Genomic DNA, 27,542 nt, shown 5'->3' with positions numbered 1-27,542 from the left:
ACTGAGATAAAACACTGACTTGGAAATTTTTATTCAATTATGTTTTGTCTGACTGATAGAAGCTAGCTAATTAATTCAGAATCATGACAAGTACCAGGATTAACTTCACCAGGCTACCCAAACGGGCACAAGTATTTGATTTGATTTAATAACATTTGACTTTTCAGTAATACCACATTATTGACTCCAGCAAGTTATGAGCTGATCTGCAAAATGAGTCATATTTATTTAAACTTGGGATAAAATTATGGAAACAGTTTCAGAGCATCATTTAAAAAATCTCCATTGTCATTTATTTTCAGCATGTTACTGCAAAAGACGAAAGGGGATATCGATTTCATATTAGAGTTGTAAAGCAAGTCTTTAAGGTTCTGTCGGCTTTCATTCTGAGCTGGTTTTTCAGTATTTGGATAAAACACAGAGGAAGTAATACTGTTAGATTGTGTTCCTTATATACTTATATACTGTGGGTTTGGAAAGAGTGCATTTTGTTCATATGTATTTGACGAGGGAAAGCACAATGGTCATAGGTTTCCATAATTGTAAAGAATTTGGTAAATGTCCTGCTTTTAGACTACCCATGAAATAATACTTAACATTGAACAGGAAAGAGAGTTCAATTTTTGTGTGCTTCCTATTGCTAGTCTTTAATCCCTTTTCTAACATGTAGTCCAGTTGAAATGTTCTTTTAAATATTTTGTTTTGTCATAAATTTTATCTATCTTACTCAACTCCTAATTGGTTCGGGGAGATGACAGGGTTCTTCTGTTATTAAAGCAGAAAGGACTTGTTTAAAATGAGTGTAGATAGCTTTTGAATAGTCTTCATGCTGTTAAAGAGAACGGAGTTAAAAGTATGCGATGCTGTTTGAGATTCACATGTCCCCTGTGATCCATGGGGTTTTGTTCCATGTGGAAAGGTGCCGAGGCTGCGTAACTGAATTGCATTAGGTACAGATGATCAAAGCGCTATAATTTCTGCTTCCCATTAAGGAGTTTTTGTGTGTGCTGATTTATGCCTATAATTTAGAAATGCACGGATGTTGTTCATTTCTTTTCCCAGAACTGTTGCTAAATTAATATTGAGTTTTTCATAAATGTCCTAATTTCCATAAGGTGAACTTTTAAAATTTAGATTTTTGAAACAGTGTAACCTGGCTACATATGTTACATAAATGAGAGGCATGCTTGTAAATGCTGGTTATTCTGTGGTAAACACTCCCCTTCAATTTGAGCGTCTTCATTTGTACTGGATACTTTTATTATATGTGGGAATGCTTGCCTTCCAGAGTAAAACTCTTCCTATGTTGAAAGGAAATTAAGGAGGTTTGGCTCTTTTACTCCATTATTGCAATTAAGAATTTAGCATCATCAGTGCCAAAGGACAAAAAGTGTTTCATTTGCCCGAGGGGACAGGACAGTGATAAGATGATTTTTTGTCAAGGATCATTGGGTCGTAATTAAGTTACATTCATGGCTATTGCTTTGTGAAGGATGATTGGTAAATGACAGGCTTCATGTGCTTCTTATGGACAGTGTGCAGTGAGGGTTTTTTCTCCCTCTGTCAGAAAATCCTGTTGAGCCTGATAATGTAAATGTGGCATTTTACTCTGAACAAAAGAGCAGGGAAATGAGCTATCTTGTCTAATCACTCAGTTGTTTAACACCGACTTCCAGTTTAGACTCAATTGGCTGGAAAGCACTTGACATGTGAAGTTAGTGCTGCTCCGAGCACATGTTTGAGTAAATTTTAAAGTAAGTGACAGCTAAATTGTACCTAGGGAAATTACAAAGCCTTCAACACAGTTAATTTTTGGGGAGGATTAGTTGTAATTGCAACACCAGTCTCCTTGAAGATTTCTCATTTATAGATGATGAACAGGGAAAAACAAAAAGAAAACCCGTTGGCTCTTGCAAGGTGCTGCTCTTCTGGACAGAGCAGTGTTCCTCTTCGCCCCTTCCTGAACACAGTTCGTTTGGGCTGTTTGTTTCTTTTTGACATGCCACCCACCTCACCTTGATCTTCTGGTTTCTGGTGATTTCTGATTTGAGGGTTGTTTAATCAGTAAGCCCTTTAATAAATTGCTGTTTCACTAATATTTTATGCGTAGTGGTGAAGTACTTTATTCCAGTTAGAAACCAATATTTGTTGTATTTTTTGTTACTTAAATTATGTATCTACCTTGGATTCAAAAGTTATTTCCTACAGTTGTGTAAGGAGACTGAGTCGAAAGCTACAGATGAGAATAGACGGTTGTGTACAGGTCTCCTAGAGGAGACAGTCAGCATTGTGTGGAACACATGTATGACGGCATCCATGAAAGGCTGTCAGTGAGATCCTGTCTCGCGCAACCTCACAGAGACGTTTCTGGGCTGGGCGAGTGCTTCCTAGGAATGTGGAGCACAGCTTGCGCCTGATGTAGTGTGTGCTCTTCTGTCGTTGATACAGCACACACTTTCATTTGCCATGTGAGCAAGCGTCACAAGTGCTTTTCGGTTTTGTGCACTCAGGCAAATATATAATTTATATTATGGTCATCGTTTCTGTAAAAATTGAAATACAGACTCTAAAATGAGTATTGAATGGGCCTCTCTGGTTAATAACTGCAACTCTTTGATGCTTTCAGATTACTTACTAGGTGTGTACTCTATTAGGAATGTGTATGTGTCCTTAAAATTTAGAATGACAGAGTCATCTTTTCTCTAGTTTTATCTTTATTTCACATGATTTGGTAACACTTCTAAATTTTCATCAATCAAAATACTGCTTTTCAAAATTGACTGCTTTTTTTCTTAAAATATAATTTCAATTATGAGAATTATTTTATATGATCCTCAATATATATTTTCAACAGGGTTTCTGGTTTTTAAAGATAGTGCAAATACATTTTTGTCTTAGAAATAATAGTGTCATGTAGTAGATTGTGTGGGTGTATGTATGTATGAGAGAGAGATACGGTTTGTGGAAACAGTGGCTGGAATTTGGTTTCTGTGGATAGACTTTACAGTTATATACAAAACCTTAGGGACAATAGACTCAGAAGCAACTGAGTCAACTTTTGAATATAGAGTTGACATAATAGAAGTTTTTTTCCAAAGGACTATTGTTTCTAACTACATTTTGCAGTTATTCTGGTCTGCCAAGTGTATAAAGGGATCATAGAGAACTCTAGGTCGCAGATCCTGGCAGTCTGCTGGCTGGTAATGTGCCCAGCTGCATTTTCTTCCCTTATTTTGCTACTCTTAGTTTTCATTCTACTTAGCATCGGTGGTGTCGGAGTAACACACATACATGACAAGTGACCAAGCAAAGATTAAAGTGAGCTGGGAATCCAAAGGACCCACATGGGTCAGTGGGACAGCTCTCTTCAGTAGAAGGTCAAAATCTGGAGTCCTACAGATGTACAAGTTTTCATTTCCATCACCTGTTTCCAGGCTCTTCCAGAAAACATCTGGATGAGGCAAAGGACATGAGGGATGCAAACCTTTATTCTTTAAGAACACCAACACCCACAAGGTGCATGCACAAAACACAGATAGCAAGGAGCCAGCTAGTCATTTACTTTAGTTCTGTCCAATTTATAAGGAGTGTTTTGTAGATTGAATTTATCCTGTCGGCAGCCTTAGGAGTGATAACGTTGGTGTTTAAAATGACTAAAATATATGAATTATTTCCATTTTTCTATTCTTGTCCTTTTTGTTGTTGTTCTGGACATGTATAATCTTCGGAAGCATATGTTTAGAGACTGAGGACTATTAACGTGTCGCTTTGATTGACAGGACGTTCATTCATTCATTCATTGATAGTTTTGACCTAATGTAGGGGAAATACAGTTGAGACAGTGCTGTTCTGGTTTGGGTGTCAATTTGAAAAAGCAGATCTTGCTGTTTAAAAACATGATTGTGTTAGTTTTCCTCTTAGAGATGTGTTCATAGTTTTTCATGAAGGGCACTGTAGAAAGAGAATACATGAGCCTGTGTGTGAAGCTAGAGAAAACACTGATTATATACACTATAGTATATGTGGTAGCACTATAGCATTTCCTCCGTATGACAGTAATCTAGCCTGCAACATCTACTTTCGGGTTTGAAATTAACCTGTAATTTAGTCTTCACCCCAAATGACAAAAATTCAAATGACTCAGTGGGGTGCCAGAAGATGCACTGTAAACAGGACTAGTGCGGGGTACAGCCGACTTGGCTTAGCACATGCTTGTTTCCCACCGATGTCAGCTCATCATGGTGAGCACTTCTGCATTTCACTTTCTTAGCACAGTTTAAAAATCTTAATCTAGATACCGTAGTAATCTCATCTAGGGTGACATAGCATTTGTGTAATGAGCAGAGTGTAGGGCTTTTATCAGTACGTGGTGAAAGGCTTTCTTCTGTGAGAACTGTCGGCATGTGTAAGAAAGTGTCTCTCCGGGAGTCTCTGGTTGTCAGAGTGCACTTTTTGTCTATGTTGTGAGCGGTGTCTTAGAAACATATCTCACGCTCTCTTTTTTAATGTGTAGTCTCTTAAAACAAATAATTGCCCCGAACGCAGTGGTGTTTTCACAGCATAATATGTAGCAGAGTGCTTGGGCTGAGAGTCCAGGGGCCTGCTCCAGGGTCACCATCTGCTTATTCTATTCAGGCAGAGCCATGATTCTAGAAGAAGAAGAGGACGGCATTGGACAGAATTGCGCCTGCTACCTCTGTGCAGGTTCTTCTGGGCCCCGTGCACTCACCTGCCCTTTCAAAGGGAAAGGGGCTTTTGAAGACCCACGAAAATATCTTTCAACACCCTTAAGAAACTCTGACTTAGTAAAATATCTTTTTCTTTTAAGTACCGTGTTTACAAAGGTGCCATGATTTACAATGAAGCAGGGTTTTCAAGGCTCCTTCCTAAAGGCAAAAAGTTCAGAATTGTATAGTTCACTGATAAATAAGAACACCCTACTTTTAGGAGGGACTGTATGTTTTTTACTTCTGAAGCCTGGGGCTGGCCATTTCCTGCTCACCTATACAGCTGTGAGATGGAAGGTGCTGGCAGGTGCCTCCCAGTCGGAAGCAGTGGGGAAGACAGCGCGACGGTAGTCCTTGTGTGTGGAAATAGCAGCCTGATACCAATTTACTATACACACTCAGATTGTAGCTATAGCAAAATTAGAAAATGCCTTCATCATTTTCGACCCCCCCCCCAACACTCTTTAAAAAGCAAAGTATAAAGACAAAGCGGGGAAAGCAATGTGTCTGAATGCGTGTTAAGAGCAAAGGCTTTTCCTGCCTTCTCCATGTGGGCTGAGGGGTTTTGTCTCAAGTTTGGTATTGACAGTTTCCTTGCTCATTACATACCTGTCTGTGTTGTTTCTGAGAGCCTAAACTGAAACTAGATAGATCTTTTTCTTCATCGTCAATTTATTTTTCCAAGGGATGATTTACCTGCTGCCCTTGAAGCCAGCATTGACTGCCATGAAAAATATAAAATATTACCCAGGATTCATGATGTCTTGTGTAAGCTAATAGAGAAAGGAGAGACCGATTTGATCCAGAAAGGTTAGTGACTACCCACCATTTTCTTCTTGCGTCTTTAGTCTGAACGTGGAGATGTGAAAGGAAAATGTAAGAGCAGGTGAACACCTCCTGAGAAAACTGTCGTGCTTCTGAGAGGAAGTGATTCTAAACATTTGAGAACCTCTGGGCTTCAATGGCCGTTCCTTTGGGAGGATTGCCCTCTGTTCTTTCGGGTGCATTTTCTGTTAGTGACCTGCCTTGTGTACAGAGCCTCACTCGGTCCCTTTAGCGCTGTCTTCAGTATTTAATGTCAACAATAAGTGCTATCAGATAAGGACTCTGACAATATCTAGAATTTCATGATACTGTCTTCTTATGTTTTTCTCATGATCTGTGTGTTTTCCTGCCCTGTTGTCTAGCGATGGACTTTGTCAGCCAAGAGCAAGGTGAAATGACAATGCTGTATGACCTCTTCTTTGCCTTTCTGCAGACAGGAAATCACAAAGAGGCCAAGAAGATCATTGAGGTATGATTTTAACTTTGCTATGCTAATGTACAGCTATTTAGACTCTTAATTAGAATATACTTAAGAATCTTAACCTTTAATTATCCTTGTTCTGATTCATGTTAGTGGAACTCAGTCCTAATAATATTGGGAGGAGGTAGCTCGGCCAGCTTTGTTGTGTGTAGCTACAGTTTAGAAAAGGCAGTCTTCTTGTATATTGAATTTTTTTCCTCACTTGGCTAAATTCACTGTTATATATCAAAATGTTATTTGCATATTACATCTTGAATTGTGAAACAATTAAATTAAACTGGTATTCCTGAGTGTAAAGTTGCTAATCCTCTTTGCCAAAGAGTTCTTTGTTCTTAAAAGCAGTAGAATTCAATTTCCTGCGGACCAGGCTCACGTTTATTTGTAATGCTTGTCTACAAGTCAATCAGCCAAACAAGTTCTGTCTGCAGTGGTTTGGCATTTCATTATTTAAATGTTCTTTCTTCTCCCTTTTTTAAATTTTTTTTTTTTTATTTTTTGTCCCCACTATGGTAAGCAGCTTATAGGAAATAGGTGACAAACCTGGCCTCTTTGGGATTAGTATATTTTATCTACACTCTGCTGATCTTTTTCTTACTGGAATTGATAAGGCAGCGGCTAACATAGTCTGTCCATATGGTGATTAATTTCATTATCAATGCTTTCTGTAGTAAGAAAGCATCCACAGTAGACGTGGTGCATTAGGAAGAATGACGCCTTGTTACTGAAATACTGCACCCTACACACCTAAGGAATCACATTGCTCCGAGGCTGCTACCCTTGTTGGCTCTTGGTCTCCTTATTTTTATATAAATTATCCCTGGTCCTGGGACTGAAGATTTAGGCACATGACGTCATCAGTGTATCTTTAAGACACTCGAGCTCACTGTGTAGAGCAGGATGTTTGAACTCAGAGACCCGCCTCTGCCTCCCAAGTGCTGGGATTAAAGGTGTGCGCCTCCATGCCTAGCTTGTATCTTCAAATGTTTTTAAGAAGGAAAAAAAATGTAACACAGGAGATAGTGAAATTAATTCAGAACTTTCTTCAGTTTTTCTCTGTCTTGTCTGCCTACATACCTGTCAGTCGTAGACAGTACTTTTTAAACTCAGATAGTTAATTCGTATTGTCTGGAAATTGGTTTTAGTAGATCTGAAGGTAGAAGCACAGTCTGCCTTCCGGGTCTGCTGCTCTGTGTGGCACTGTGTATAGGCCACTGACTGTGCCCCTCGCTCTGCAGTGTAAGCAGGGACCAGTAACAAAGGCAGAGGCCTGAGAGTGAGTTTCCTTTACCATCTGCTAAGCTTTCCTCAGCTGCCTTATCTACAAGAGGGAGTGTGGTATCTGTCTGTAAGACTCAGTAACATGGCGTGTGTAAAGTAACTTGCACATTTCCTGGATTATGGTGAGTGATCAATAATATCAATTCTCTTTGCCCCTCAAAGGTAGGGATTGCTTTGTCTCCTTTGTTCTATATGATTGCAGTGTAATATCACACTGAAATATCACATACTGTATCACATACTTAACATAGAGTATGTGACTGTCATGTAGGTGAGCGAGAGAAGACTGGCTTTTAACACTTTCCAACTTTGCCCATATGGGTCAGTTAGAATGACTGTTAAACAGTGGGTGTGTAGAAAATTAGATAAAGAGGAGATGGCTCTGTAGCTAAAGTGCTTGTCTTGTAAGCATGACAATCTTGAGTTCACATCTCCAGCACCCACGGAAAAAGCTTGTACGGCAGCATTTTCTGTAGTACTAGCATTAGAAGACTGAGCAGGAGAATTCTAGTTAATTAGTGAGCTCCAGGTTCAGTGAGGGACACCGTCTGAGGAGGAAATGAGAAGAATAAACCTCTGGCCTCCACACATACAAGCATAGGCACGCACACCTGCGTGGCACACACATGCAGGCACACAGAGAGAGAGAAATAAAAACTAACCATAGAACCACGGCAGTGGCCGGGGAGTGTGATCTGTGAGACTGTTTTAAAGGGTTATCTCATTGACAAGACTGGAGGGCAAGTTTGTTCGTAGCTAATGGAGAGTCAGTTGTAGTGAGAATTTGTAGCACTTTTGTTATAAAGTTAAAGACCTAAAGTTTTCAATGACAAAAGATACAAGCAAGACTAGATTTATGAATAACATGGCCTGTTTTGTTTGTAGACTGAGCTGGTCTATGCTTACATACTATGTGATATGGAGTCTTTTTAGCATAGACTTGTATTTTATTTCTTTACATAGATCACTATAGGAGGGTGAATTTTAGCTGATTTTTAAAATATCTTAGATATTTTCTGAATTCTTACAGTGAGTAGCTTATACTTGGAAAAGAATTGTTTTCTTCAAAGGGAAATAGAACGAGGATGCTCTAAAATGGAGCTAATAAGTTGAGTCTCGGGGAGCTGAAGTGAGACCCCCTTGAGCAGGAGGTTACCGTGAGAGGAAACTGTTGACCAACCTGAGCATTTAGGAGAGTCATTTCTCTTGAGTAGGAAATTTGGGGAGACTCTCGGAAGGAAGTGGGTGTGGAGCAAACAGTAAACACTGATGAGTTAATAGCACTAGGAAACAGCAGAGAGGAGAGAGGCGGCAAAGAATGGCCGCTCTAGTTTGTTGTGGGCCAGGCTCGTGAGAACTCTTTGGAAGGGAAATGGAGGAAGCCAAAGAGTGACAGATTCTGGGTACATGCAGGAGGGTTCTGGGACATTAAGGAGGACTGAGGTAGTGAAGTTAATGAGGACCTCAGGATCGTGGGCAGGAAGTCGGGTGATAGCACCTTCTCCCATGAGTGATGGACATGTGCTGGCTATCACCTCAAACCTCTGCCATCTACACAGCTTCCCGTTTGGATTGATTTCTCACTTTCCCACAGACTGAGTCAGCAAGGTAGCCTTTTACAGTTTTATTGAGTGGAGTAGTTGCTGTCAGGGAGAGTTCTGTGGAAAAGGGCTATTTCAGAATAGGTATTTCTAAGGAAGTGATGCCTAGGGGAAACCAGAACGTGGATTGGGAGCTGACAACATAAAAGTGTTCCAGGCCAAGGAGGCTGACAGTGCAGAGGCCCTGGGAAGGACAGGGTTGCCTTTGTTGTGCCTTGTGGGACGTTTGCTGCATTCACATCCAGAGGAGTGCAGTCCCTTCCATGTCCACGCGCTCTTCAGTACCTGTGTCTGTGTGTTCCTGTCTGACATTCTTCTCTGTGCTCAGCTCTCGTCCATTGTACCTCCACTGCCAGCGTTCTATGGCACACGCTGGAGTGAGCTGCACCATTGAGGACATGCTGCAACTTACTTTGTTATATCAGGAAGAGAAAGTTTGTGAAATATATTCTGTACCTTGCTAGTAATAATCAGTCATATTCCCCATCCCAAACTGCCCTGTGTATAGAACCAGGTAAAAATTACAGGCTTACTTATTTTAAAATATGTCAGGTATAGAGACTCAATTTGAATACTTAGTCGTCTAGTCATGTTTGTGGTCGTTCTCTCCCTTTATTTCAATGACTTACTTCATTTATGTATAATTGAAATTAATGGGCTCATGTGTCTTACTTAGTACTTCACTGTAATCAGCTATTCCTTCATCTCCCTGCATGAAATTCATTAAAGGTTTCTCTAAGCATTTTAATGATCACGTTGTTCCATTGTATAAATGAAACACATTTCATTGGTTTCTCCCAGGAGAAAAAATTTTTCCCTGCTGACGAGTCATTGTCATTCACATCTTCACGTCTGGCTTCTTCCTTCAGTTTTCCGGCCATTTTCTCCAGTGCTTTCTTGGCAGTGAGTTAATCTAATCAAGACAGAAATGTCCAGATAGGTGAAGACCCTCCCCATCTTTAGAGATTTGAGTAGAAATCAGGTTTTCCAAAATTTAGTATAGATTAGAAATTAGGGTCAAATTAAGATGGTATTTCCCGGTAAAGAGAAAAACAAACCGTTCTCTCGTTCCTTTAGATCTAGTTTAAGAACTTCACTCACCTCCTATCTCTGGTGGGTTACAGAGCATAAAATAAAATGTGTTTTGTCTGAACCACTTTGTTTTGAGACTTGAAATTAGAGATGGCATGTATAGTCAGGAAAGGTTAAGTAATGGTATAAAATTGTACATAGCTTTTAAAGGGCTCCAGGAAGAAGGCTGTCAGTGTCACTGCTGGCTGTGACACTGCTGGCCACTGCTCTTGTCACGGTTATGCTTTCACCGTAATGCTAACGTTTGGAACTCAAACCTGCATTGTCACTATGCAGTGTAGTGACAGCATTGACTTTGCCGTTCGTGAGCCTCACAGAAACTCCCTGAGAAACAGCTAGGGCAAAGAAAGTCCGGTAGCTGTGGAGTTTGAAGTCAGGACAGTTCCTATAGTCTCTGGTTTCTCCAGCCCTGCTCCTGTCTTCGTGCTCTCCAGACACGCTGCCCCCAGCTTGGGAATCATCAAAACAACTTTCTCTAAAGTTTGTTTCCCCCTCTGCTCGGTTCGTTTTCTTCCATTTTATTGAAACTGAGGTCAATTTGCTGTCCTCTGCAGGGGTACTCTCAATTTGGTGGCTTCAGATTTAACACTAGAAGTTTGGATTCTAGTGCAGTCTTCATTATTCTTTGTTCTTTACTTGATGAAAATAAAATTTTTATCCCAATTTGCTTTCCTTAGTAGGGTCAGAACTCAATCTTATGTGCATTGTGCTGATTTTAAAGCTAGTGTTGTCTCTAGCTTCCAGAATCTCGCTATATGCCGGTTCTCCTGACACGTCAGCTGGAGTCTCCTTTCCCACTATCTCATAACTCCTCCTGGTAAAGAGAAGCCTGGCTGTTTACAGTAGACTGTTCACTGATTTGCTGGGGCATTCGCTCTTTAATACACCTGCTCTTTAAGTGCATATCTGAGAGTTCAGAGAAAGGGACAAAGACTGAAGGCTCACTGAGCGCCGTGAGGTCCGTTGTCCTCCCATGTCTAGCCTGGCTGTAGGGTCCAGAGTTAAGTCAGCTTCTGAGGAGCCCTGTACACACGTACTTCTTTACTGCACTGACTAGAAGGAGTGGCCGTGGTGTATGCTTTATTGAAGTCAGTTTTCTTTGGCCATTCCATTAGTATTGGCAAAAAAAAAATGAAAGCAAGTAAAAATTGACTGTGTCAGTCAAATTTAAGTCCATATGAAATAAAGGTTAAAATGCAGTAGAAAAATTTTCATGTCCTTCACTTGAAAATTATTTATTAACATGCATAGGCATTGTGCTCATAGAGGATTATATTAAAGCTATCAAGTAATGAAAACATTTTGTTTTACTTTCTGCCTATACAGTTGAGCTCAGTGTTGCATTAGAACTGCAGAAAGCTGTGCTTTATGACCCAGGAACTTAGTTGGAAACAAACATGGCAGTCTTTCTGGTAGAGTAACTATGTAGCCTCAGCGTCCATTAAGTAAATTACACGTAAGGAAAATCAGAAAGGACTAGAGGTTACCTCATTAGTTTAATGTGCAGTAGCTGGCCTTCGATGTTATATTCAACATCCCAGTTAGAATTCAGTTCTTCCCTGTGTTTCAGTGCATTTTCTGTTGCTGCTTTCAGCTGCGGTGTTTAAACTTCAGTAAGATGCTCAGAGATAAGCCAGACGCATTGGCTGTTCCAGCAGCCTAGGAGATTTAGTTAATCTGACCTAGATGTTCTTTTGATGATTGAGGTTTGTATGTGAAAACAGTTCTCAATTTCAAAATGGAGCATGGGGGGAGGTGTAGCATAGAAGTCAGCTATCCTGCCCGCGGCAGGGATTAATCAGCCCTGCGCAGGAAGAGTTAGCACGAGGTTGTGCTTTTCAGATCTTGTGGATTTGGATCAGTAATAACACTGGAAGTTGTAAGTGAATGTAGCCCTTGCATTTTCCATGTTCTAAAGAGGCTAAAGAGGATTATTTGTTTTTTCCCAAGGCTTTCTATGTACATTGATGTTAATTTTGTATTTGTTAAGATGTATGTGGAAAAGTAGATATGAGGGAATCCTTGAATACAGTCCATGTCTAGATGTAGGGGTTAATATCTGAAAGTGTGTTCCAATGGTCAGTTTACTTAGTGTGTGATTTTATACCCCAGGACACAGATCCTTACATGGTTAAAGAGAGCTCACAACTTAAAACTCTACCATTTCTGTCCCGCAACCCACGCTGCAAGATGGGACTTAGTGCATCAGATCTTCATCTAGCACTGTGCAGTGCCTTCGTCTGTAACTAGAAACACTGGGTGCAGAGTGTGGAACTGTGCTCCTGGAGAGGACCGTCTGAATCTGGAGGTCAACCAGGGCACCAGTAGCCTGGGGTTTATAAATAAGCCCTGGTATTCTGGGGGCACCTGGCTTCAGCAACCACCAGTCGAGAGAGCAGGCACAGTACCTTCTCCAGGTTGGCACTCAGCCAGGGCAGATGAGTAGGTAGTTGTCTTATCGTGACCCTGTGATTGAAATGCAGTGTTCCGTGCTGAAACCCTCTTACAGATGATGCAAATGCTGTCGTTACAGGCACAAATCCTTGGAATTATGTTGAAATGGTTTGTCTTTTATTCCAGTATCCAACATTGTGAAATACGTGTTTTAAGCCAGAGTTCCTGACTAAACCTTCAGAATTTCTAGTTGAGTGTATAACTAACATACGTCTCAGTTATTGAACTAAGCCAGAACTAAGCTAACGTTCAGTGCTTAGCCAGGTTTAGATGCGAGGTAGCACATGTAGTACTTGCTAGGTAAAGTTCTTTTATTAAAGTATGTTTTCAGTTTTCTAAAACTGAAAGCTGCTGGTTTTTTATTAAAATTAAAGTTCTGATTCTACATAGCAAATTAGTAAGTTTTGTCTATTGAATCTGTTGGAGAGTTGAAGTGAGTGGAGTGGAGGGTGGAACATACAATCATGTGTTATGGGGTGACTGTGCATGTATGTGTTTATCTTTACATATTCTTGGGTTGATTTAGTTAATTACTTATTCCTGAACTGAACAAAATGTAATCATTTTAGTATTTAAAGATTTTTGGAATAGCGTGCAAGGTCCTGTTTTTAAACTCCAGTACCAAAACAAACAAACATAAAACAAAATTATTGAATGAATATTGAGCTGGGAAGGAGCATCTTGAGATAACCTAAGTAGAAGACTATCTAGAAAGACATCTGTTAAACATGGCTCCATTATATGCTTTGAGGTCTGTGGTCCTGGGATTCTGGACCAGTTTCCTTTAGCACGTATGTGCGGTTAGTTCATTAGAGGGAACAAACTGTCTTCCAGGGAGAGTTACGCTGTGTCTTACATGTTGTGTGGTGGTTCTGTTTTTCAGACTCCAGGCATGAGAGCTCGGCCTGCAAGACTTCAGTGGTTTTGTGATAGATGTATTTCCAGTAATCAGGTTGGTGTTTGATTTCTGATGTCTGAAGCACTTAAAACTCAGGAGTAAGTGAGTGTCAGCATTTGGGAATTCACAAGATGTCCTTGTGGACACAGTGTTCTCTCAGTGAGTCTCCAAATAAATAACAGCATATTTTGTGTTCCTGGGGTACATTAGAAGTCCTAATCCTGGAGGTTTTCACCTGCCTTCCTCTACTTGGTCTGAGCAAGCTGGCAACTTACAGTGTATTGTGGCAGGAGGAGATGCCCTCTCTCCAAGCTCACTACTTCTGTTCATACCATACAGAGGCAAAGCCCTGGCACAAGGCCACACGCCATCAGGGTTTTGTGTGTGTGTGTGTGTGTGTGTGTGTGTGTGTGTGTGTGGTGTCTGTCTGTCTGTCTGTCTCCCGTGCTTTCCCCACTGCTCTGTATGTCATCAAGATGCTCTCTGCACAGTCCTGTAGCTTAATTTCTTGTGTTGTGTTGTTGTTTTTTTGTTTTGTTTTGTTTTTCGAGACAGGGTTTCTCTGTGGTTTTGGAGCCTGTCCTGGAACTAGCTCTTGTAGACCAGGCTGGTCTCGAACTCACAGAGATCCGCCTGCCTCTGCCTCCCGAGTGCTGGGATTAAAGGCATGCGCCACGACCGCCCGGCTCGTGTTCTGTTGTTTGATTTCAAGGGCCTTTTAAACTTTAAAACACATCTGGGTGATGGCGGCTTACGCCTTTAATCCCAGCACTCGGGAAGCAGAGACAGGCAGATCTCTGTGAGTTCGAGGCCAGCCTGGTCTACAAGGCAAGTTCCGGGACAGCCAGAACTGTAACACAGAAAAATCCTGTTTCAAAAAACAAAAAACACAAAACAAAAAAAAAAACCCATTTTGTTACTAATGTAACAAATGTAAGTTTACTTAACTAATGTAAGTAAAATACTTACAGCACAGTGATTTGGTTTCAGTGTGAGCTCCGTGGGGTTAAACAAGTACACCCTTGCTGTTGTGCTTGACCCTTAGTCTGTTGGTAGAGTTAACCTGTGGTAAAGTTAGCTCATTCAAAGGGTCATTCTGCTGCTTGTGTTAATTGTAAAATACACTTTTTACACAGTGCAAATCTACCTGTTAATCTTTTAAAGGTGGAAACTCTTGAAAAATTAGTGGAGCTGACCCAGAAGCTGTTTGAATGTGATAGAGACCAGATGTACTACAGCTTACTAAAACTACACAGTAAGTGACGGTGCTCCTCCTGTTGGCTCTCCAGTCTGCAGAGCCACAGCAGGGAAATCTGAGGGACTGTCAAATGTGAGTCTTCAACCAGGCCAAAGCGAAGGCTAGCTGAGCCTTCCCTTAGAACATTACATTGTATCACTAGCTATTGTGGAATGTTTATGAATGTGATGTCCTTGCTGCAGTGATGAGACAGTAAAGGTCCTCTGCTCAGTCCTTTTCTTCCTGTGCTCCTGGAGCCCAGAAGGGTAGGTGACACAGCCCCGTGTTAAAGACATACCACATTCATCTACACCTACCAGGATGCGGCCTCTGGGTACCCTGGCGTGTCCTGCCTGTGTAAGCGAGGCCTGTGATGACGCAGACACTGAGATTGGGTGGGTGTGAAAAGAAAGATTTCTTTTTGATAGTGTTTCCTTCTTAAAAATGAGGGCATCCTAACCACCACCAAGGTCCAGAAACATGGGACATGCTCTGTTGCTGCTGAAAGTTAGTGTGCTCAGGGTTGAGTGGGACCTTGAGTGTGAGTCCAGTCGGTTCACAAAGTGATCCCACTTCGCCTTAGACGTTCTCGCTGTTCTGTGGATTGTGTTGGAGGCCATTGGTTCACACTAGTGATCTGTACTAGGCCTGAGAGAAAAATCCAAACGGAGTTACTTACTTAGCCAGGTGATCCATGCTATAAACCAAAACTGAATTATTTTACCTTCTAAGGAATCAGGAGGAGGACAGAGAGACGCACTGAGAAGGAGATAAGTGAGACAGAGAGAGCAGGCCAGTTGGTATGGTGGGAAGACAGTCCTTCAGTCTGAAATGGCTGCCGAGAGAGCAGGCCAGCTAGTATGGCGGGAAGACAGTCCTTCAGTCTGAAATGGCTGCTGAGAGAGCAGGCCAGTTAGTATGGCGGGAAGACAGTCCTTCAGTCTGAAATGGCTGCTGAGAGAGCAGGCCAGTTAGTATGGCGGGAAGACAGTCCTTCAGTCTGAAATGGCGGCTCTGTCTGCCCTTTGTTTTCTTTTGGTTGGTTTGGTTTTGTGTATGCTGGGGTGGTTCCTTCCTGTCTGTAAAGCCAGCCTCCCCTTGCTCAGCTCATTGAACACTCATACTTTACACAGTGAAGTGGTTTCTAATCTTTTAAGCCAACTCAGAACAGAAAAAGAACTCAAAGCCCCAGAATTTAATATTAATAGGATGTTTTGAGGATTGCTCTCTTTTCTCTCCTGTTTTATATAAATCCTGAAGTAGCTTTCCCAGTCACTCCTATAATAGCTATGAGCGTACTTACAGGCATAGATCTTGTAGGAACATGCGCATTGTTTGTTTTGTTTTTGTTCTTCCAGACAGGGTTTCTCTGTAACCCTGGCTGTCCTGCAACTTGCTCTGTAGACCAGGCTGGCCTCCAACTCAGAGATCCACCTGCCTCTGTCTCCTGAGTGCTGGGATTAAAGGCGTACACCACTACTGCCTGGTGTTAAAACTATTATTTAATATGTGTATTTACATTTTTTTACAATCTTTTTCTCCATTTTAATCATCTATAAGTTCTAATATACTAATATATCCTAGAATTCATTTTACTAGTCCCCTGTTTCTGTGAATAGATTTTAGGTTTTTTTTGTGTACCTAAATCTTGGTTTGCATGCTTAATTTCCATGTGACTAAACTCCAGGTATTTGTCTTAGTACTGAAGAGTGGTTTGGATGTTGTTGTGCTGTTTAGGTGGAAGGTAGGCGGTGGTGCTCCCTTTTGCTCTTGTAGATTGGGATTATTTTATCCAGCCCTGTTTCTGTCGTGGTAGTTCTACTTCATCAAACAGTGAATGAATTAATGGCTTTGACTTTTTAAACATGTTTTTAGTAGATGCTTCCTTAATATCATTATTGTCCCTGTATTAAACATTTTCTTGCTTTGAAGTTACTTCACTTTATACATGATGTTTTGCTTTCTTCATTTTGATGTTGTTGTATTAAGGCAGGCCTCCTTTGTCTCTATGGCTTCTGAAATCCATGTATAGACAGACTGGCCTTGAGAACCTGCCTCCTGAGTGCTGGGCTCGGAGCCTTGCACTACCAAGCTACGCCGCGCTGCCTTCACAAACAAAACAGTGGACATCGGTTTATCATTTGTCCTAACACAGTTGCCTTGACTGTGACTTTTATAATTTTACAGCCCTAGTGTTTTATTCTACTTCAAGTTACTTATGTTTTATTTCTTCAAACACGTATAGTTGTTGACATGTCATGCTGTGTGTCCTTCCCCTCTTCTTTTATTATACTAGTAAAATGGATATATTGTGAGTACTAAAGATTCACAGAGCATAAGAGTTTGCTGGCTGAGCTTGCACTCCACTACCAGCTCCCTGACTCAAGGGTGCGTCTGTCAGCTGGCCACTGTGGTGATCTCCAGGCATTATTTTGACTGCATTCTGGTTTGTTTTCAACTCTCCATTGAGTATCCTACAATCTGTGCCTTTTTTAACTAATAATAAGAAATACATTCACTTGAAAACACAAATATTTACATTTTATTTTCACAGTTTGTAAGAGTTTGGTGTCCTTCAAACCTCCAAAAAATTGATGATTTTTTTTCTTAATGAATTTATGGCTTTTTAAAAACTTTTGTTTCAGTTATTTTGATACTCAAATTATCAGTCTTTGGTCAGAAGGGGTCTCTTCCTTTTAGCTTGTGTGTCCTCTGACATACCTACAGTTAGTCTTTGATGGCTGTTTTCAGGGTCAGGCCGATGGTGCATGATTCCTGCCCCAGGAGAGTTGGGCCTAGTTAACTAGCAACTGCAGCTGGGGGACTTAAAACAGCTCAGTTCCGACACCAATACTCTAACCGTTGTCAGCTTTAGAGTTCGAACCCTGGACTAGACTTCATTTGTTTAGTGACTCAGAAATGCCCCAAGATTGTAGTCCACAGTTTTGTCTATTCCCATAAAGCTTCACTTTCTTCTGAAACCCTTTGTCTAGACAAACTCCTTCAAGATCAGTTAGAGTAGCCCACACCCTTGTTCTTTAAAGACCAAGACCATGAGCCCATCTCCTTGTCCCAGCCTGGATTTGTGGCCTTTTAAATCTTTGAATCACAGCTTGGCATTATTTATTGCCACAGGAAATTATTATCAAGAAAGACATATTCTTCTGACATTCTTGTTAGATTTTTGCACACAGCAACAGATTTTGATAGTCTGATTGGTTTGATTTTTTTTTTCCCCCCTTAGAATTTTGGGTTGTATTTTATGATACTACTACTGTTAACTTTGCCCTAAAAGCCTCCATTCTGTTGGTCAACGCTTGCCCCGTAAGAACTGCTCCATGTGTTCCTCACACACAGTAAAGGTTCTTGGGCTTGGGTTTTTTTTAAATTCAACTTTTATGCTTTTAAATATTTATAATACTTAGGTTTTACATTACAGGAGAAGATTTCAATAAAGGGGAGGTATAATTATAAGAATATTGCTTTAAAAACTAATTGTAAATATAAGGTTTATGTTAGTTAGATTGACCTTATAAACAAGTATGTATAGAATCACTCTGAACTTTAGGTTAATTTCCACTACTTAAGAACAGGGGTTGCAACCTTTGTATGGCTATAGATAGTGCTGCTGACCTTTTGTTTTCTTTATTGCTGATTTCTAATTGAGTGTGTCAAAGTTTGTATTCCTAGCAGTCACTACTTGTTAAAAATTTTAGTTTTTCTTTTTTGAAGTCAGGATTTGGAGAAACAGCCTAGGGGAATGTCTTCACCCACTTTAGTGGGGATAGTTTCCCTCCAGTGTAAGAAGTGGAAACAATCGTGTTTTCTAAGATGGTTGTGCTTAAGCTTGTCTCCCTGATGCTCCTCATAGACACATTCGCAGATTCAAGCAGAGGGACATGTGAAGCAGGACTGTTGTTGTTACTTGTGAAGACTGAGTATCACAACATAGAAGTGTTAGCGTATTGGTGCAAAGGCATCTACCACCGTAAGACTTAGTCAGAGTGTTATCCCCTGCCATAAAAATGTAAAACACTCAAGGCAGAGGTCCTTCAGCCTCAGGTGAGATGTAGACAGTCTTAATTTCCTCACTCAAGTCAAAGCCCTGGACATTTGTCACCTTGGAAGAAAAAGTCACTCCAGAGCCAGAGGTGTCCACAAGGCAGTGCACATGTGTTTATCGCTGCAAACTTGCTTATGATTTTGATTTTACATTGAGCAATTTTCCATTTACTTTAAAAACAAACTTTATCAACATGATTTTCAAAGCTTTGGATAAAAGCCTGGGGTGGTTTGTCACTAATTTTGTTTTTGTTTAGTTTCTGTTTGTTTGTTTTGGCAGAGAAAGTATTTCTGTGGCTCATAATCAGAAAGATAACACAGAAAAGTCTCCTCACCTCTAGGCTACAATCACTAATATTTCCTCTCCCTGATAACACCATTTGGAATAAAGTAAGAATGTCCTAAACCTATAAGTTCTGCTTAGCTTAATCATTGGTTTTTGATTAATCAAAATTCTACAGAAATAAATGGTGACTGGCAACGAGCTGATGGTGTCTGGAATAAAATGCAAGAAGAAAATATTATCCCTCGTGAGAGGACATTGCAGCTGTTAGCAGAGATCCTGAAAACCAGCAACCAGGAGGTTCCCTTCGATGTTCCTGAGGTAATTGTCTTTAGCATAAGCCCACCAGGTTTTTGTTGCCATATATTTCTATGAAACTCGTTTAGTTTCATAGTGCATGGGTCGCTGGATTTACCATTTGTGTTGAACTGAGTAATTTTGTTTTAAAGTTGTGGTTTGGAGATGACAGACCTTCCCTGAACTCTTCATCACCCCCATCGGTAGAAACTGATACTGAGAAGATGTTGTTGGGTGCCTGTAGATCGAGAAAGAACAAAGGTAAATACCCACAGGGTCTTGTTTCTCATCGCTAGCAACGTGCGGGCTGAGTCTCGCACATGAGGTGCTGTTGGACAGAGAGACAGCTGCAGACAAGGGCACACACTCACATTGTGTGTTTAGATTAGCAAAAATATTGCACATTTGAGGAAATTTTAATTATCAGCATAATACAGGTGATAGTAATTTATTAGTTATAATAATATAATTTATAAGCCAGTGTCATTTTGAGGTTGTATAAAGTATTTAAAGATGAGAACAAGAACAAGGGCCAGATGTTAAGGATAATTGTTAGGTATAGATTGTGGGCGTATGAGAGGCTGAGCTAATGATGATGCTCTTGGCTGATTGGAATTTCTTTTTGAGATGGGGTCTCACTCTGTAGCTCAGGCAGGCTTCAGACTGATGGGCCTCCACTCTTAGCTTAGAGCAAATGCTAGGATTACAGCTATGCACCATCATGCCTAACTCATATATTACCTTTCTAAAGGTTGTTTTTATTTAAATGAAAACATTTAACTAAGTGATTAAATATTGTACAGTCATTCCGCTATTTGTTTTAGCCTGTAATTCAGAGTTATATACAGATTTTGTATGTCTCAAGATTCAAATATTCAACATGATGCTAGGGCTGGAGAAATGACTTGGTGGTTAAGAGCACTGGCTGCTCTATTCCCAGCTCACACTTGTCTGTAACTCCAGTTCCAGGGCTTCTGATACCCTTATACATACAGGCAGAACACCAGTGAAAATAAAATAGAAATAAATTATATATTAGAAGAAAATTCAGTGCTTATAGTAGCACCTGTTGGAATAGTTGTGGTTAAAGCGTTTGTTATATGGAAGTGCTTACATAAACAGTTTACAAGTAATAGCAAACTCAATTTCAGTGGTATCGGAATACAGCTAATCACGTTTGCTAGTTTTGTTTTTATTAATTTTGAATATTCAGATAGTACTTAGCCCTCATTTAACAACAAACAGTGGGAACTAAAAGGACAGTAGCAACATTCCATCCTAACTATGCGGTCCCCTTTAAACAAAACAGGTGCATTGTGTATTGAGCAGCAGATTCTTTTGTGGTTTCATTCTTGTGTGCCATGATTTTAAATGACTTATTTTTGGTAAATTTTACTGTATTTTATTGAGCTTTGTCTTAAAGTTTGTGATGGATTGATAGTGGCATCCAAGAGGTGACTCACTAGGGGACAAGACTCAGGAGACCCCGTATCCCCCAGAGGACCTAGGCAGTTAGTGGTTGCTAGGAAATGAGTCGTTCCTCAGTTGTGTCACTACAGGAAGTAGCTCTTGCTCAAGTGGATAGCAGGCCCGTGCTGGCCCCACCATTCCCAGTCAAATGCAGTGGGCCACACGCCAAGTGATGGCAAAGGCATGAAAGTAGGGTGGGGCTTGTTGGGAAAAATTGATTAGGTGAGAATATGAGAGGCATGAGAAAGGAAGATTGGGGCTGAACATGATTAAAGTATATGTGTGTGTGTGGAAGGATAAGGGGGAAAGATTTCCTTTCCTCCCGTTTCAGATAGTAAACTACACCGAGTAGTCGAGGTGTCTGTTGGCATAATCATTAACTTCCTTGTTGAGTGTCTGTGCTTTTCTACGTTTTGCTAATGCCTGATTCAGTAGGCATTAACAAAAATCTGATAGAAGGCACTTGGTGATATAATCACTAAAAAGGATTGTGCTTTGGGAAGCTTATTTAAAACCTGATTAATCTGCATGACTATGGCTTTGATTCACACAAACCTAATCTCCTTCACTAAGACCCCCACTAATATAAATATTCTCAGACCTTTTTTGTCCCTCCCAATTTAATTTCCAGGTTTAAATAAAATTTGGGCATTGCCACTTGAGTTTTAGTGAGGGGATAATACTAACTTCCCTAACTTGTATATACAATCTCAACTATTTTTGCCCGTTCTTGTGGTCATTAACATCATGTCTGTATCCATCTAAATGCATTGCGTTTCTTTCCGGCAGTTTTATGTTCCTTAGAGGGCCGTCTGTGGGGAATCGGTTTCACTGATCTCTGTTGTGATGTGTTTATACACACAAGTGGATTATAGTTTCAGTTGGCTCTTTAGAGCCAAGCAATTTTATTTCAGAAAAGTGAGTGACTGAAAAGTGTAGATACTTCTCTTTTGGTAACATCTTTTCATTCACTGACAGTTATTGTGAACAAGTGAAATAAAACTGTTAATCAGTCAAACAAATGTTGCCTAGTTTACTTGTTAGATATCTGTATATTTGAAAATTGTATGTTTTTGTATAAGTCCTGTCGTAGCCAAATAATTTGATCTTCTAATTTTAGAATTATAGGCTATATTCACTTTAATGCTATTGTGTTGAAATATGAACCATTGTAACCACCCACTTATAGATTAAAGATAGCTTGAAAGTGAATCTTTTGCGCCCCTCAATCTAAATTATACCTCTGGTTTATTTGGACTTTTAACACGTATTTTGCGATTTATTTTGAAACTGCTATCATCTTTTGAAGTCAGAAGAGCTGGTTTTCATTTTTATTCGCAAGAATATAGTTTACTGACCCAAGGCAAGTATGAAAAATAATTTGGAAAAGACACCCTTCGGGTCCCACTGTTGTCAGTGGGGTAGCACTTCCTGCATTGCCTTCATCTTAACAATTTTGAAGAGTGGTGGCCTCGTCAGTGCCTATTTCTAAGAATTGGTAACAGTGGGGGATATACGTTTTGGGGTTTTTTTGTTTCTTGTGTTTTTGCTCTCTCTTTAAAATTTTTTTTCTCTCTTTTAGATGCATATAGTATCTTCCTCAAAGCCCAAAAGCAAAACATTGTATTCAGCAGTGAAACTTACAGCACTCTGATAGGCTTGCTGCTGAAGAAGGATGATTTTACACAAGCCATGCAAGTGAAAGACTTGTAAGTATGGGTTCATATGTCGAAACCCTTCACTTTAAAGAAATACTGGTTTAAATGTCTCAACTTCCCATAAAAATAACATCAAAGGTTACTTAGTGTTGTGGGTTTTTTGTGTGAAGCAGGGTCTCGCTGTTCTCCATGCTGGCTTCACTTGGAGCAGCCCTTCTGCTTCTCGAGTACTGGGACAGTTGGCATGTTTGCCACCACTCCGGGCCATGTGTGTGCTTTCAGACTGCTCACCTGTTTATGTGCTCCATCTGTCTTGTGCGTTTATTCAGTTGTGAATTGAATAATCTATCTCTAGACCTTATCTACACCTCAATTCATGACTTAAAGCATTTTTTGCAGGGTGCCCTGTCGGTTGTAAGCACCGGGTCTAAGGTACAGAAAGTCATTATGGAACTGCATCTTATAATAACCAAAGGTGTTCTGAAATGAGTAATTTGGAAAGAATAGGGCATAGAAAACAGCAGGATTTTGTGTTGAAAACTTAAACTTTTAAGAAAGAAAACTTAAAAACTCAAAAACCATTTAATCTTGAGTGTTAGTCACAAACCTTCTAAAGACATCCCAAAGTAAAACTTAGTTATCTTTATCTTGGGCTGTGGAGACAACTCATGGGTAAAGTCCTTGCTGTGCATGAAGACACAGGTTCGGATCTCCCCAGAACCCACCTACAAGCTGGGCAAGCTGGCTGGAAAGATTAGCTGTAACTGGTGGCCTTCAAGTTCAGCAAGAAGCCCTGCGTCAGTAAATGAAATGGAGCAACTAAGGAAGACACCAGTTGTCAGCTTTGGTTCTCCACCTGTGTTCATGTACATGCCTGTCTATACACACGTGCAAATGTACACTCACGCATACCACATAACACACACAAAAACTTCTTAATTGAGCTTGTGCATAGACACCAGTTGAGTCTTCTTTCCATAGCCCACTGCTAGGGTTTTGATGTTGAGTGACCAAGGATTGTGCATTTTACAGAGATTCAGATAATTGATGAGTCATGTACCTAAAACAAAACATTTTGTTAGCATATCCTTAACGGTGACACCCTTTCTCCTAGAGTGTTCAATGCTGCGTGTGCCTCTCAAGGAAGGCTACTGACCTGGCAGAGTTCCAAACTGCAGTTGCCACTATTTAGTGGGGCAGAATGAACATTTTTCAATGAAATAGACTGGAAAATACCAAAGCACTTCAAGTAGTAAAGATCACTTTGTGGAATATTGATTTCCATTGATGTATGCTCGGGTGTGGTTCCTATAAGACATTCCTGTAGTTCTACCGTAGGTCTTGATTTTAGAGGGAGTTGGCCTGAATGGTTAGAAGAATAGCTCTTTTATTCTTCTTTCAACACAACCTGTAAAATACAGGCTTATATTCTTTTTCCCTCGAGGTTTTTATGAAGCCTTTTCACAATATGATTGACGTATTAAAAGATATACATATTTAATGTATACATCTCATTAACTTTGGGGATAAGTATATACCAATGAAACTACCACCGGCATCAAGGCCGTAAACATATCCATCACCATCTGGAGCTCCTCCCACCTTCTTTATCCTCATCGTCATATCATTGTTGGGTTTTCTGAGTCTGTGTAATTAGACTGGTTATCTGCCCTCTTAGTAGTAGCTTGTAGGCCCTGCCGTGTAGACTCTAGAACTCACACGCCTTGCTCCTCCCATGCCTGGCAATCTCCATTCTGCTCTCTATTTTCAAGTTGGGTGTTTTAGATCCCACACTTTGTGAATGTCAGAGCACTTATATTTCAGCTGTGATATCCTACAAGGATTAGTCTGTAGCTGCTATCCCCATGTAGCTATGTGGGCCCAAGAGAATCCAAGATCCAAATCCTTTTTACACAGCCTTGGACTAATAAAATGTTTATCATTATGTAGAATTGTGGCCTGGGTTAAACCTTTGTTGGGTGCCTTTCTTGAAAATAGCCAGATGATGCATGCCTTTAAATCCAGCGATTGGGAGGCGGAAGCTAGTGGATTTTTATGAGTTCAGGACCAGCTTGGTCTACAGAGAGAGTTCCAGGACAACCCCTGCACTGGAAGTATGTCATGTTCTTTGCATTTGTTTCCTGAGTGTCTCTTCACCCCCAGCTCTGTATCAGAGTGGTTGGGCCAGCAAGAAGGCTCAGCGGGTAGAGGCTGACAGCTGACTCTAGCAAGCTGTCCTTTGACTGCCATCATACATGCACATATGGTTGTTGTGTGCAGGTCACTTGATTTTATTATGGTAACCACCATACTAGCTGTTCCTACTCTCTGTCCAGAGTGCTATCTTAAGCGATTCTGAATCTCTGGGAACAAATACTTAGAACCTAAGTAGAACCTAAGAAACGGTTTACTTGGGAGGCCGAGACTCATTTATCAGCCGCCCTGCTTTACCTGTAAGAACAGTGCTGGTTTCCTCTTGCCTTGACTGGCGTTCTGTGTCTGTCTGCCTAGAAATGCTACTGAATCTCTCACTGTTCTCACTGGCTTGGCCAGTTTTTGTCACTCTCGGTGGCATAAATTAGAAGCATTCGTCTGTTCATTGCTCTGAAAATAGGGAATTTTCCATGAAATACTGTCTTTAGCTGAGAAAGATTAGTATTTGCAACTGTGATGAGCTGTACGATGCATACCCTTTTTTCTTTATTTTGACAGTTCAAAAAAAAAGTCAGAATTTGTATGGAGCCCACTCCAGTAGCTACCAGCCTTAATGTGACTGCTTAAATGTGTAAAATGAAATATAATTAATTATATATTTCCGGCAACGCAGCTAACACCATTGAAAAGCATAGATAAGAGAAGGCAACTAAACTAAAGATTAGTATCCAGAATTAAATTTCTTTATGTTGTCTGAATGATCCCACTGCAAAGGTTTCTGTGAGTAACTTTGTGCTTTTTCTCTCTCTGCCAGATTAGAATACATTTTCCTATGGTTGGTCCTTTTCTGCTACTATACAACAGATAAGGGGAACTTTGTTCCTTCTGATATTAATCTCTACTTTCGTTGGTATTGAAGAGTATTAAATGATGTTATATGTTTTCAAAAGGCTCATTGCTTATTGTTGTCAGTTAAGAGACAAGATTTATTATCTCTAGATGTTTTTCTCTTGTTACTATTTTGGGGTTTTGTTGGTGGTTTGGTTTGGTTTTTAACAATTCCTCGCACTCACTGCAATGCCCTTCCTTGCTGATCTGATGCCCTCTTTATAGACCAGGCTAATCGTGACCTCATAGAGATCTACCTGCCTCTGCCTCCTGAATGCTAGGATTAAAGTCTTGAGTTCATGCCAGGCTGGTTTTTTGTTTGGTTGTTTTGTTTTTGTTTGTTTGTTGTTTGTTTGTTTTGGTTGTTGTTTTGTTTTTGTTTCAATACAAGGTTTCTCTGTATAGCTCTGACTGTCCTGGAACTTAGATCCTCCTGTCTTTGGAATCAAGAGACAGAAGGATCTTTATTCCTCCTGCCAGGAACAAAGGCGTGTGCCACTGCCTGGCTATAAATAATATTCTTAAGTGAATAGGATATCCTAGCACTGGTGTGAGAGGTAGGGTTTTTATTTAATCATGCTGCCGGTTGGGAAAGCCAAGTTCTTTGAGCAGGTAGTAAGGATGGGCAAACACGGTGTCTTTGGCTGATTTTCTTGGGTTGATAGGAATAGTGGTCCCGCTTCTCTTATACTGTGCTTAGGGTTTTTTTAGGTTTGTATTAGCAAACCATGGAGAATTGACAAGGTCACTGCTGAGCCAACCAGGCAAACAGCAGTGATTGCTCTTGCTCCTCATGACCCGTGACTGTTTCCTAATCGTGAGCTCAACTCTGAGGCATTAAGGAAGCTAAAATTTCATCACGAGAGACATCCAAATAGCGCAGCAAACAAGCTACTTGCACTTAGATTTTAGGGTTCTGTTAGTTTGTTTATTTCTGTTTAGTTTTAGTTAATCCTTGGGATTTGGTGCTAAGTAAAGCTGTTTTTACTCTTGAATTTTAAAAGTTAGAACGTTTGTTGTTTAGTCTGGTTATGTGGAATTTTAAATTTTACTGTAACAATGGTTTTGGTTCTTTGCTCTGTTTAAAAGCTTTTAAAACTGTATCCAGATGACAGAAATTTGAAAATTAATCAACCAAATGATATAGCATTGGTTAGTAATATGCTTTAGTTTATATTTAAAGTACTCAGTACTGAAAATAAAATGTTCATTTTTGTTGCTGGAAGAATAGCTTTACATTTTATAATTAGAGAGAGAGGAAAAAGTATCGAGCTTGGATCCAGTGCACAATGCAGGGCACGCGGTTATTTTAGTCACCTAATATGTCAGCACTCAAGAGTCTGAACCGATTGTTTAAAAAAAATCTTGTACTTTGTTTCTTTTGTTGCTCATTTCCAACTTTGTCATCTGTCAGAATGCAAAAAAAAATTATCCTTCTATAACCATTGACAGGATAACACAAAAGCTGTCTCCAGGTCGATATTTTGCAGCAATATTTTTAACATACGAACAGTAGTTTTTATAATTTCACCTTGGTGCTCAACCATTTATTATCGTATCAGAAGCATGTCAGTAATTCCTTTCTAAATGTCTGCTTCTTTTAGCGCTGAGACCCACATCAAGGGCTTCACACTGAACGATGCTGCCAACAGCCTCCTCATCATAACGCAAGTTAGGCGGGATTATTTGAAAGGTATGTCACAATGCTTGACCTTTACGTCACATTAATGCCTCTGCAGATTTTTCTTGTAACGCCCTTCGAATACTTGGATAAAGGAGTCCATTTAGCAAATTACCTGCTTATCAAGAGCCTTTTGTGGAAGCTGAGAGACGTAAATTACTGTACATGCATTTATAATACAGCTTGAATATGAATGTACTTGTCATTTGACCACTTAGTCCAGTTTCCATTCCATTTAACACAAGATGGGTTTTCTTAAGATGAATCACAGCTCTTCAGACATGCAAAATTTGTGTTCCAGAACGAGAGAAAGTACAGGCTTTCAAGTGCGTTAAAATTCACAGCACAAGTCATTTTGCTTTGGAAATTAACATACTTTGGAGGTCTGAGACAATTCCCAGCAGTTATTTCTTGCGTGTTGTGTTGGTTGTATATGAGATAGCAAATGAGTTAAAT

The 27,542-nt window shown here is 40.2% G+C and overlaps 1 protein-coding gene across 1 annotated transcript in view; it reads left to right on the top strand.

Moving 5' to 3' along the window:
- Positions 1-27,542, top strand: part of Lrpprc (leucine rich pentatricopeptide repeat containing) — an 82,600-nt gene that overhangs the window by 42,225 nt on the left and 12,833 nt on the right. Inside the window, exons 24-31 of the mRNA XM_041631059.1 lie at positions 5,413-5,537; positions 5,915-6,021; positions 13,342-13,410; positions 14,521-14,611; positions 19,117-19,259; positions 19,388-19,496; positions 22,288-22,414; positions 27,010-27,098. Coding sequence (XP_041486993.1) covers positions 5,413-5,537; positions 5,915-6,021; positions 13,342-13,410; positions 14,521-14,611; positions 19,117-19,259; positions 19,388-19,496; positions 22,288-22,414; positions 27,010-27,098 — 860 coding nt within the window. The remainder of the gene's footprint in view (positions 1-5,412; positions 5,538-5,914; positions 6,022-13,341; positions 13,411-14,520; positions 14,612-19,116; positions 19,260-19,387; positions 19,497-22,287; positions 22,415-27,009; positions 27,099-27,542) is intronic.

This window comes from Microtus oregoni, unplaced genomic scaffold (assembly GCF_018167655.1).
Source record: "Microtus oregoni isolate MIOR12 unplaced genomic scaffold, Mior012 000036F_ref0000092, whole genome shotgun sequence".
NCBI classification, from domain to species: domain Eukaryota; kingdom Metazoa; phylum Chordata; class Mammalia; order Rodentia; family Cricetidae; genus Microtus; species Microtus oregoni.
The sequence above is the reverse complement of the archived record's forward strand: the minus strand, read 5'-3'. Positions and strand labels throughout refer to the sequence as shown.